Genomic DNA, 12615 nt, shown 5'->3' on the forward strand with positions numbered 1-12615 from the left:
CAGGCTTTTTTTTTAGCAAGATTATTAATCATTTTCTTATTAGTGATGTTTATAGACTCTCTCCCAAGGCAGACAATTCAGCTTCATCACTTAAACACACAGCCCCCAAGCATGCCCAATCTGTACTGGGATACCCTTGTCCAGCAGCAGATGTAACTGGATTGATTACTGGATCACATTATACATCAAGTAATATTTATTGGTGTTTTTAAAACTTCAACCTTGAAACTGTGTATTTGACTCCCAATGCATTATCTGCTACATAAGAGAATTTCTTCTCCATTCTTGTTTACAGGGTAACCCTTTTGAAATAAAAAATACCAAAAGTGGTATAAAGGTGATACCTTTATTGGCTAACTAAGATAACCATAGCAAGCTTTCAGAACATTTTAGTTCCTTTTTCAAAGGTAATCAGCTTGAAAAAGGAACTAAAATGTTCTGAAAGCTTGCTATGGTTATCTTAGCAAGCCAAAGGTATCACCTTTATACCACTTTTGGTATTTTTTATTTCAAAAGGGTTACCCTGTAAACATTTTTTGACTGGCTAACACGGTACATCACCTTTTCCTGCTTCTCCATTCTTGTGACTCCTCCAACTGGCAAACCTATAATGATATCTATAAGGCATTGGGCTCAATGGGTCCTGGTGTTATAACCAAATGATACTACATAACAAGTACAGAGAAAAGACACTATAATAAAAAGGCTGTATCTGTGCAAACTTTCTGAGATAGAAACAGAACTTTCTAAGATGTATGGATGACTGGCAAACTAAAGAGTAGCATTACCCTGGGTGCAGGCTGGACCATTCACTGTGCAGGTAAATCACACATTGTATGTTACAACTATGGGAAGTAAAGAAGCTGCTGTTACAGCCATGTGAGGCTCAATGTGATGATAAACATGAGAAAGGGTGTGAGCTCTACCCATAGGAGATAGTTTAATGGAAAAGGCACAGTAAATAGTAATTATCAGCTGTCAGACTGGAACCCTGAGAGTGAGAAGTAGAACATGGCAACTGTGCTGGGTATGGCAGGGATGGCCACTCACCTAGGAGGATCCATAGAAGGTGCTGGGGGTTGAGGAGGAATCCCTGTGGCATGTCTGTGCTGCCGGTGTATCTCACAGGGAGGCGTCCATCACAGCACAGTTCTTAGTCCCACTGTTGGGTGCAGCAACCAGGTGCAGGACCAGCACAAATGCCCTCACCCCCCCCCCCCTACCAAAATATACAGGAGGAGCCAAAATGGACCACCCAGCACTGATAATACTTTGATGCAGTCGGCAGTCAGAATGGTTCTGTAGGACAGACGGTATTGGACGAATAAAGCGCAAAGCCTCCCATATCCCCCCTCAGGTGGCAGCTGGGTTCCAGTGAGTGAGGCGGCGAGGCATTTCCCTGCGAGTTGGGCTCTCCCGTCCCGCACTGAGGGGCGACACACGGCCAATTAGGCAGTCTTCCCTCGTTTGCTCCACTTTACACTGGATTGGGTTCAGCCTTCCGCTGGGATTGTCTCCGCCGCTACGGGAAACTTCTTTTGAATGGCAGGCAGTGCAGGCGTGTGTCTGTGTGGGAGGAAGGTCGCTCTCTCATTGCCCGGAGTGTCCGTGTGTGTAACTTACTGACCCGGGCACCCAAACTAAATGTAGCGCCGGTCGCTTGGTGGAGGCATCCAACTAACAGAGGGGAGTGTCCAGCCTGCTCTCTATAAGGAGGCATTCCTGGAAATGGCTGGGGAGTCACCTGTACCAGTCATGGTACCTTCCTATCTCCAGCCTGAGGCATGGAATCCGCTTGTGTCTCTGGCAATCAGCTGCTCAGAGCTGGAGAGATGGATTCAGCCCTTGGCCACTCTTGGGTGGGAGATAGGGTGCTACTGGGGTTGCCATTTGTCATGCCATCCATCTTGTTTAGGAGGGCAGGTGTGGGGATGGGGGGCTGTGTGCCTAAAGAGTTCCAAGGATTGAATTTATCCGCCACACAGTGAATATTGCATTCAGTCCTTGTTTTCCCACAAAGTCCAGGTAGCCCAGAATATTAGAGTGCAGGCTGCCAGTGGCCTTTCCCATTCATTTGTGTCACCTTTCCCTGCCCTATCTTGGCTCTTCCAACACCCCCCTCTGTTGGAAGTACAGTAACCCATAATTTTAAATGAGTTGGCAAATTGAGTTTTTCTTTGTGCTACTTGTAGCACAGGTCACTTGCCCATAGCATTCTCTGTGTGACATGTATAAACACATGCTTAAAGGCAATTCTTGGCTGAAAACACAGTTTGCCATGTTTGCCTCACTACATTTCAGGCAAAAATCTCAAGCCCAAGTGGCTTCCCCATTAACATCATATGCAAGTGATCAGTAGAGGGGAACAGGTGTATCTTCATTGTTCATTCTTGTTGTCACAACAGGGGGGTAGGAAAACACCCTGATATACAATGGCCTATGGTGTCTTGTTCCTGTGTAAGTGAAAGGAAGGCCTTTCTTAAGTCCCTCCATTGTGTATGTGGATGAGTGAAGGTATTGTTCCTTTATATGTAATTAAGGGACCCCCTGCAATTAGGGCAAAGAAACACAGAGCTACTTAGTAGCAGCCAACTGTTACAGCTACTAAACTCAAGAAAATACCCTGCCATACTGAGAATTGCCTCTGCTAAAACACACATAGAGACAATTATCACTAAATGATCAGCATTGTCTATTCTAGTTTAGTTTTTAAAAAGTCAGTTGCACAGACTAATCGTGGCAATTTTCCCACCATAGGGTAGTGTATAAGTCGCTGTGACTAATCTTGTGCAGGTTTTAGCTGTGCGGATTTGTTGCCATGACTTTTTAAAAAATCACAGCAACTAATTGCTGTGTGTCTTCACCCTTAGGGTGGTCATACAAGGTTTCGGTTTCTGAAGTCATGGAAAGTTTCCTCCTGCAGGCAACTTTGCACGGCTTTGGAGACCGAATTGATGCAAAGGTCTTTTCACCAGTGACTTCTATTGTTGCTGGTGGAAACCCTTTTCTGAGCGGGTACTCACCTGCAATAGCAGTGATCTATCACGGGCAAGTAAGTCCGTGGGTGCTTGCCCTTAAGGACCAAAATCAGCAGCTTAAATTTGCACATGTGTCGCCACCTTTATACAACTAGTAGGTTTCCTGCACATTCTCTGTAGGAGGAGAATATGTCATCTCACGGAAAGTTTCTGCCACTCTCCAGGGGAGTCTGCACCCAAGGATCTAACCATTGGCAAAGGACATGTACAGCAATGCTTTTAATTTGAAATTATTTAACAAACACCACATCAGGTCTACAAGTAGTTATGCTTTTCTACTCTTGTGGTGTAAACTTATTGTCCACTCACTATAGGTTATAAATCGCCGCTCTTCATGCTCCCATAGATGTGACACCTCTACTGTAGGTGTGGAATAACTGCTCTTATGGCTCAGATCCCTGTGTCTCTTGTGTCTGAAAATGTGGAGTCTCTTGTATCAAGGTTATTGGGGCAGAGGGCCATTTGCTTCCTCCCAGAGAATCTTTTGGAATAAAGATGATGTGGCAGAAAGACCTTTGCCTCCTCTTTATAGAAATAAAAGGTCATTTAAAAGGTCATTTACAAATGCAGTGCAGTGTGAAAAGCACAATTTTAAGGAGTGAAGAGAGAGGTGTGCCTGATGCCTCACAATAAACACAGTTTGTGCTCACAAATTGGGTGCCAAGTTATGGCTAACATACATACAGTAGGGCTTCCATTACTTCCAATGCACATCTCTAAAAGGGGTTAATTCTATTGGTGCAAGACTGCTTTTTGACACAACTTGCAGTGGCAGCCCTAGAGTTCCCATTTAGGGTGATGGTAACTTGGGGGTTCACCGGTGTAAATAGACATGCTTGGGCACAACTCATCAGAAGAGGCAGGATGGATGCAATGGCACTTAACTATAGAGAAGTGCAAGGAGTGTATATTCAAGTAACTTTAATATACACCCAATATTTGTGTCCATTTTAGTGTGACTGCACATGCAGCTGCATTTGTAAATAACCCCTTATGGTCTCCATAGAATCAGTTGTTCTTGTGCCTCCTACTCCCCAGATGGAAAATCTCTTGTGTTATTGCTTTTGTGGCGGACAGACTTCTGCCCCCTCACTGTTACTATGGAATCTCTTGTATCAGTGCACTTCTAATAGAGAGACCTGTACCACTCCCTATTACTATGGAATCTCTGGTATAAAAGCCTGTGCCTCCCTGTCTACAGCCAGAGAATAGCTTGTATATAAAGCTCTTCTGCCTGCTGTGTACCAGCTTTTCCTTTTTCCCAATGTAAGGAGTCTCCTCTCTCTGAACTTGGGTCCCCTTGTCTCTGGAATTCTTCTGTCGCCTGTATCTAAGTTTAGATTGTGAGCTGATATAAATAGGATCTGTAGGATCAGACTGGTCTGCAGCCATCATTATCATGCTAGGAATGTAACTACAGCTCTCCCTTTGCTCTATGGAAGGATCAGCCTGCTGTGTGCATAGGGCTAGGCAGGCAGGAGCAAATAACAGATGCAAATGTTATCATATGAAGGATACTCTTCACAAACACTGTGACAATATAACCATGTCAAATGTGCCAAAAAGTAACTGCATAATATGTATCAGCATACATAATTGTCCCTTGTTTCACATGACATGTACGTGAGTTATAGAATAAGGTGTAACGGTCTGGTAACCTATAGTAGCCAGTTTTTTGTTTTCAAACAGCTGTCCTGTAAATGCTACATGATGGTTGGTTGCTACGGGTTACTAGACCAGTGGTAACTTTTGCACCTTTCGTAACATTATCCCAAATATGTTCTAGAACAAACTGGCTTACTGAGTGCAGCAACTGGAACTGACACACACTGTTGTTTGATGCTGTTTCTTCTACCCTGGATGCACAATACAAACAAACCCCTGTTTATTTAGTCAGGAGAACTGCAGCAAGTGAGACAGCCTTTCTGCTTGGCAGCTGCTTCCCATTCTGGTGACTAGGGATGGCATACACCAGTGATCCCCAACCAGTGGTTCGTGAGCAACATGTTGCTCCCCAACCCCTTGGATGTTGCTCCCAGTGGCCTCAAAGCAGGTGCTTATCTTTGAATTCCTGACTTGGAGGCAAGTTTTGGTTGCATAAAGACCTGGTATAATGCCAAACAGAGCCTCCTGTTGGCTGCCAGTCCACATAGGGGCTACCAAATAGCCAATCACAACCCTTATTTGGCACCCCCATGAACATTTTTCATGCTTGTGTTGCTCCCCAACTCTTTTTACATTTGAGTGTGGCTCACAGGTAAAAAAGGTTGGGGATCCCTGGCATACACCATCTCTCGGGAAATCAGATGCCTGCATTCCCAAGTGTTATAGGTTAAGTTGCGCTTTAGTGACAAAAAGCACATTTTTAAAGTAAGTTAGGGGTTGGTGATATTATTTAAAACTGTGTGACACACTGTTCCGTGAGCCTTATCACAAATGGTGATTGCCTCCTGTGGTTCCTAGGATTGGCTTTGGTACCATAATGCAGAGAAAACAAATCAGTAAGAATGTTTCTGCCTATGGGTTATGTCCCATGGAGTGGTTGCCTGTAATAGATCTCTGCTACCATGGATGACTTATCACACTGGTGGGAAGGTCTATGCATCGTTTCGATTTTCTGAAGTCATGAGAAGTTGCCTGCAGGAGAAATATTTCCAAAGGCGATTCCTACTGTTGCCGGTGGAAAGGCATTTCAGAAAGATTAGTTGCCAGCAGTCATAGGCGGAGGGTAACTTTTTGTTTTGGGAGGCTAAAGATGGGCCATACATAGACTGATGTAAAGCTAATGTGACACTTAGTGGATTGACTTCTGGTGTAAAAATGAACCCCCCAACTACCTCTTGCGGTTCCCTCTGACTTCCAGGGATAATGTGCAAACGTGCGGGTGGGACTGCTTTTTTCACCCTAAAATGTTTAGGATGTAAAAGTATTTATACTGTACATGCTTTTCTGTGAGGGGTTCTCCATCCATTTGTGTTTGGAATCAGTTAGTGTTTTAAGAAAATCAGTGGGTACTGACATCCCAGGCACATTATATACTGTACAGTGAAATGCAGTCTATATTTACAAAACCAGGACATTATATGCAGTGAGATGCAGTGGGTACTGGCAGTAGATATTAGGGCTGGGCGATATACCGTTTAATACCGAATACCGGTGTTTTTTTTAAAAAACTATATTCATTTTTCAGATACCGCAATACCGGGGTGTCAGGGTACTCACCCGTGCGGCCCGGTCTCGTGCGCCTCCTTGCGTGCGCATCCCGTTGTCCACGGGACGTTGTGCACGCGCGTCCACGTGCGCGTGCGTCAAAGCCCACGCACATGTCCGTGACAGCTGACGGCGCCGGTTCTGCACATGCGTGGGGGGTATTTAAAGCTATCAAACGCCTCCTCCTGTGCTATGTTGTCTGCGGCCTTGCCTGGGAAACAGCCTGCCTGATTTACCTTACGACTTTCTGTTGCCGATCCTTCGCTTGCCTGACTCTGATTTTAAATACTGCAGTAATTATTTCTCATGCATGGAAAAAAAATACCGTCAAATACCGTGACACTGATATAATTTTGAAAAATACCGTGATATAAATTTTTGGTCATACCGCCCAGCTCTAGTAGATATTCAGGCCCTCGCATTATAACACTGGCACCGATACACAGCATTGGTTTGTTTCCCAGTTATGCTCATGTTTCCCAGTCTCATGAGGGCTCTACTGTAACTAACTAGAAATGAACAAAACAATGACAAAAGTAAGAAAAAAAAGTAAGTGCAAAAAACAACAACTAATATATAAAAGCACAATTAGCTTTTTCAGGGGGAAAGAGTTAGTTTAGGGTTCAAGGGTGATAGGGATATTATAGATGCCAGGTAACAAAAAACTAATTAATTTCAGCTAGTGATTCAGCCTTTAGAACATATACAGTATAGTACCTGTGGGATTGGGATGAAATCTGCAGCAAAAGTTCAGAGTTGGTTTGTAATTCTCTTCCAGCCCTGCCCACACCTGTGCCATGATAGGTCAGTTTTACCGTCTGTCAAGAGAGCTGTGCTCTGATTGGAGAAGCCACAAGAAGAAAGATCCAATCAGAGCACAGTTGATTACAACAGAACCAGAGCTTGCAGGAATGCAAGAAGATTTCCCAATGTTAAAGGTTCCAGAGCAGCGCAGAAACAGAGTGATTTTTTTTTTTAAAGTGAAAAGCAGATTTGGGGAGGCTTAGCCTCCCCTAGCCTTATTGAAAATCTGCCTATGTCCGCAGTGGCAGAGATCTATCATGGGCATCTCTCCGTGGGATCCTAAAGGAGACCAGTGCTTTTTATTTTTAAGAAATGCTAGACAGACAGACAGAGAGCGAGAGATAGATAGAGATAATGCAGGTATACAGGCAAGAATAAAATCTATATATTTATAATACTATTAGAAAAATTTCCTACAATTATTCTGACATTTATTCGGGAACTCCACAAGAGAATTATAATTGGAATATTGAAATACAGGACTCGTACAGTATCCATATTTTTCAATATAAATGTGTGAAACACAGCCCTAATGTATACCATAGTAACAGAGCTAGCTGACCTGACCAAGAACATGGCATTAATGTGGGAAGACAAGCTGTGTAGGGCAGGCGCACACACGGAAGTATATAAATGCTGGGTATTATGAGACCAGCCGAGCAGCCTCCCAACACACAGCAAATCATTAGCCACAATATTGAGCAAGTAAATTATACAGATTATTACTGTAACATCTTAGGTCCCCAAAAGGGTCTGCTATTGATTTCTAACCCAAAGCTGAATACAATAGGTGTGAAATGAAAGGGGAAATAATTGCAAATTATTGCTTACCTATAAATTTAAAAGTTCATATCGTCAGCAAGAAAAACAAAATCTATGAATGCTGTGTGCACGCCAAACAGATCTCCTTCTAAAAACAAACAAATTCATGTGGTCATGTAGTACTACAGGGTAATAAAACTGCCTATGTAAAGGTACGCAATCTCTTATCCATAATCTTTGTGACCCAGGGTTGTCTTTAGAGGAGTTTTTTCCAGAATATGGAGCCTACATTCAAAGGGAGACTGTGATAGTAGTAGTAGTAGTAGTATTTAATTGTTATTAATGTTTCTTTTTCATTTTGCAAACAGGTTACATTATAAAGAAAGAGAAATCATGCAATTACAGGTAGGTTTTGCACAGACAAATCAAATAAAAACTCTTCCTGCTAGTGCTATGTGCTATGTCAGTCATCTAGTTGCTATATTTAATGGTTTGCAATTTGTACTTGCTAATATGATACTGTAAGCAAACTCAGAGATAGTGCTGTTTAGGAGTTCAGAGCTACAAAAACTTTGTGTAATGCCTTTTGTAATGATTGTAAGAGACAAAGAGAGCCAAGTGCAAACAGAACAGGCTGTATCCTTGTTGGAGGATATTGTTGCATCCGTCGGGTTGCTGACCCCAAAGGGCTTATTGTGCATTGTTTGTTTAAGGGGGAACTAAAAGATAAGCACTTTTGGAATTTTATGCATCAGCTCCCTATGAAGGAGGCCTCTCCACTCAGAAAACTCTTGCATACGGGGACCTCCATTCCAGCACTATCAGTACACAGTGCTCTGCTCTGGAAGTATAGAACAGTGTTCCTGAGCCCAGCATTGTATTTTGAATTCTGCTGCAGATCCCTTTTTTGCTGCTATCATGTCCCTGTCAGTGATCTAACAGGGACACAGTACATTGTAATAATGTGTCCCTATCAGATCACTGACAAAGGCCTAGTACTGGCACTGTGGAGGGTGGGGGGGGGGGTGGGGGGGGGGGGGGGGAATTCAGCATCAGGTGTCAAAAATAGTAAAATGCAGTGGAATGTTGTTAGAATAATGCACCACTTGTGTTTAATCTACGGGCTTAATCTCAGCCTCTAAGTTAAAATTAATAAACACATTTGTAGTACTCAAATAAAAAATACTAACAGTTTTCATGCAGCCAGGATTACTGAGGGACCATTGAAGGCTCAGTTTATGGTGGCTGGCACAATTTGCCATGTACCTCCTGACAAAAGATAAATTACTTTGATGTAGTTGGCCAACTTGAATATATTGCAAGATATGGACAAACAATCCCTGTTTTGCTTAAAGGGGAGGGCATTTTTAGTAGCTTAATGCACCAAATGTCTTTATGTCCTTAATATATTAATAATGGGTGAGTGTAGTGGATGTCTTGCCTTTGGGTCATATTCTGTGCCATTCTGGATGCATGTACAAGTTAAAATCAAAGGTACTCTTTAAATATAAAGTATTACATATTACATAATATTTGAAGATAACTCCAAATATTATGTAATATGTATTACTTTATATTTAAAGATAATACTATTTTCAAATTAAGTTCTTCCTCCCCAGCCAATGCTGACTTTTTTACATTTGCATTGATTGAGTTCAATGAAAATAGGTGAATGAATCCTGATGCATTAATTTGATCCCATGCTCTGTCCCTATTCTAAACCAGTACATGTAGGCTCTGTACTTGCCAGTACATAGACTAACTATCAGTACATAGACTAACTTTATAAGCACACTTTATAACTCAATGACCCTCTGTACTTGTGGAGACTTTTTAAAAACTTTTGTCAATTTAGATCCATGGTGTTGTGCATGTCCCTTTGCATGTTCCTTGGGTTTTCCAATCAAAGCAGAAATCAACACTGGGCAAATTTGCCCATGACATTGTTACATTCATTGTTCTACCTGTAACTGGCTGAAAAAAGCTAATGATTTTTAACCCAATTTAATACCCTGGTCTGAAGCAGTCTTAAGGACCTGAATCAGCATCTGCCCATGTATGGCCAATTTTAGCCACTGTGCCCTAGATTATAGAGTGACCTATCCACCCCCATTTCATCGGTATCAAACAACCACATTATTCAATACTGAGAGAAAGAACCCTATAGATGTGTGCTAATATTCAAAACATTCATATGTTTATCATTTGATAAAATTCAAGCGATAAGAACATGATTAATGTAAATAAAATAAATATAAATATAACGCAAGCTAATGAATACATTTCATTAAAGCCCTTAGGGGCCACACTGCCCAATATCCAGATTCATTTGGTCTCCTTTTGAAGCAAAATTTTTGCTCTGCACCAAGCCCTTTTTAGAGGTAGTACATGATCTATTAGAATGCACTGTGTAGAGGGAAGTGAGTGGCCATGTTGAATAAAGTGTCTTGCTAATGGTCAGATTTCACCAGAGCAGAATGTATGGGCGACCTGTGATTGTTCATTCAGATTCTAAAAGGGGTAACATATTTTCTAGCATAACATAAGCCACATGGGCAGATGATACAACAGACAACATGATCCAAGATACAAGTCAATCTATATTTTAGCACCAATATTTTGCCACTATGTGGGCATGTAAATGTGCCCTGGTTAGTAGAAACCACGTTATGCAACCAAGTGGCTTTATTCATTCTTTTGGGTCTCAATTTGATTAATCAAATCAGGGAACGGCAAATTTGAATCCATCCATACAGTTGGCCAATTCTTTCTAATTACGCTATTTATCAGACCATGAGCTGGTTGAAATTTAGAAACAAATATCAAAGTTCCCTCCCCTTGTGTCCTTTTCAGTTTCCACATTTGAACCTACTAGCAGTCTTTTAAGTTCACTGTCCAAAATATCAAGTTCATGGGCCGGAGCCAAAAATCTATCCTGCATTTCATAAGCTTGTATTTCAGCTATCTGAGGGTTGGAATTATTACTAAAAACTGTCAAAACTCTTAAAATCTGAGAATATATATATATAAACATATTTTATCTACTGCTTGCGGGCCCTAGTCTCTCTGCTTTACCCTATGTTTAATTGTATGGCCCCTGCAAAATAATCACCATAAGCATCAAGAAAAGGAAACAGTACTGTAGCAGGTTTAATATAAAGTACATCTTAACATTTTAAACTCTACAGTGTCACTTAATTGTATACAAAGTAACTATATATTATAAGCTGTGTAATATGTGAGTTGCAAAATATACAATCATACAACATTGTTTCTTTTTTAGAGAATGCATTTTTGATCAACTGACTTTTGTTTCAGTAATTTTTAAATCAGTACCGACATCTTGTGGTAAGATTTCATATTGCAATTTAGCTACATGTTTATATACCGTGCACTTTTTATTTGCAACTAGTTGGGATGTTTTTTATTGGACCATTATGCACTAGCACTGTCACTTCATTTTGGCACTTTTTTTTCTATTTTTTTAGGGCAGTGCTGTCCAACGTCTGTGGGGCCGAGGGCCGGAATTTCTCTAGCATACATAGTGGAGGGCCGCTAATGACCATACCCACATTAATGGTGGTAGCGCAGCAAAAACCCAAATGGTTGGTGCTCACTGCGGGGATATCAACCATCATTCATATATAAAACAGCAACCTACATTATATAATTAGACACCTTAGGGACCATTTAATGGCTATTTCCAACTGCTAACAAACTCCCGGAACAAACTCCTGCCAGGTTCACCTCCCACAGGCAGCATAGGGCAGGCATAGGGAAGGCAGAGTAAGGCACACACATGCAGCATAGGCATGGTAGAGTATGACACACACAGGCAGAGTATGGCACACACAGGCAGCATAGGGCAGGCAGAGTATGGCACACACAGGCAGCATAGGGCAGGCAGCGTATGGCACACACAGGCAGCATAGGGCAGGTAGACTATGCTGCCTGTATGTGCCATACTCTGAGAAAAAATGTGGAGCACCAAGAAAGAAAGCTGAATAAAAATGTCCTTTTATTAAATCCACATTAAAATTCAAATCGCAATCGAAATTGCGTTTTTTGATGGTATATAATAAACATTTTCACTCTATCCAGAAAAGAGTATGTAAATATTGGGACACAGACTAGCAAAGTATACAATATAAAACAATACTTTAATTGCCTATCCAAAGGCGTAGTATATTTAATAACATGCTTTTGTGGTTCCCAATATGTGGGGAAGACCATACGGAATGTATCTAAACGTATTTTGGAACATGCTTCAGCTCTGGAGAGAGGAGATGCAAGATAAGCACTGTCCAAACACATTCTAGGGAAACATGAGGGTAATGCACATTTCACCTTCCAGATTATCGATAAGCCAGCTTTTCAGATAAAGAAGGGTGACATAGAGAAGAGACTGTTGAGACAAGAGGCTTTCTGGATTTACAATCTGAATACCCTAGAATACCAGGGCGGGATGAATAAGGAATGGAAGCTATATTGCTTTTATTGAGAACTAATTCTATAAGTGTAGATAACTGATCGCCTGCTTCTTCTTCTTTTTTGGTTCATTTAATTGTTTTTTCTCCTAATTATTAGTAACTTTACTAATTTTTGTTGTTATTAATATTATTATTTTTCTTATTGTTGGTTTAGGTGTCATGGTTTTTGTTTATTTTATATGTGTAGAGGGTAAGGGTTAATGGTAAGGTTAATGGAGTGACATTCTATTTAGTTGCTATATATACCCCTCCTATGTATGGACCAATTATGTTTCTGAGGAAGTGGTGTGACACCACGAAACACGTTTAGC

At 41.4% G+C, this 12615-nt stretch overlaps 1 protein-coding gene across 1 annotated transcript in view; it reads right to left on the reverse strand.

Moving 5' to 3' along the window:
- The window catches only part of ramp1 (receptor (G protein-coupled) activity modifying protein 1), a 42252-nt gene extending 41107 nt beyond the window's left edge, over positions 1-1145 (reverse strand). The window contains exon 1 of the mRNA NM_001079345.1: positions 1051-1145. Within this exon, the coding sequence (NP_001072813.1) occupies positions 1051-1102 (52 nt within the window). The 5' untranslated portion in view covers positions 1103-1145. The remainder of the gene's footprint in view (positions 1-1050) is intronic.
- Positions 1146-12615: the final 11470 nt, after the last annotated feature.

Source organism: Xenopus tropicalis, chromosome 9 (genome assembly GCF_000004195.4).
Source record: "Xenopus tropicalis strain Nigerian chromosome 9, UCB_Xtro_10.0, whole genome shotgun sequence".
Classification (NCBI taxonomy): domain Eukaryota; kingdom Metazoa; phylum Chordata; class Amphibia; order Anura; family Pipidae; genus Xenopus; species Xenopus tropicalis.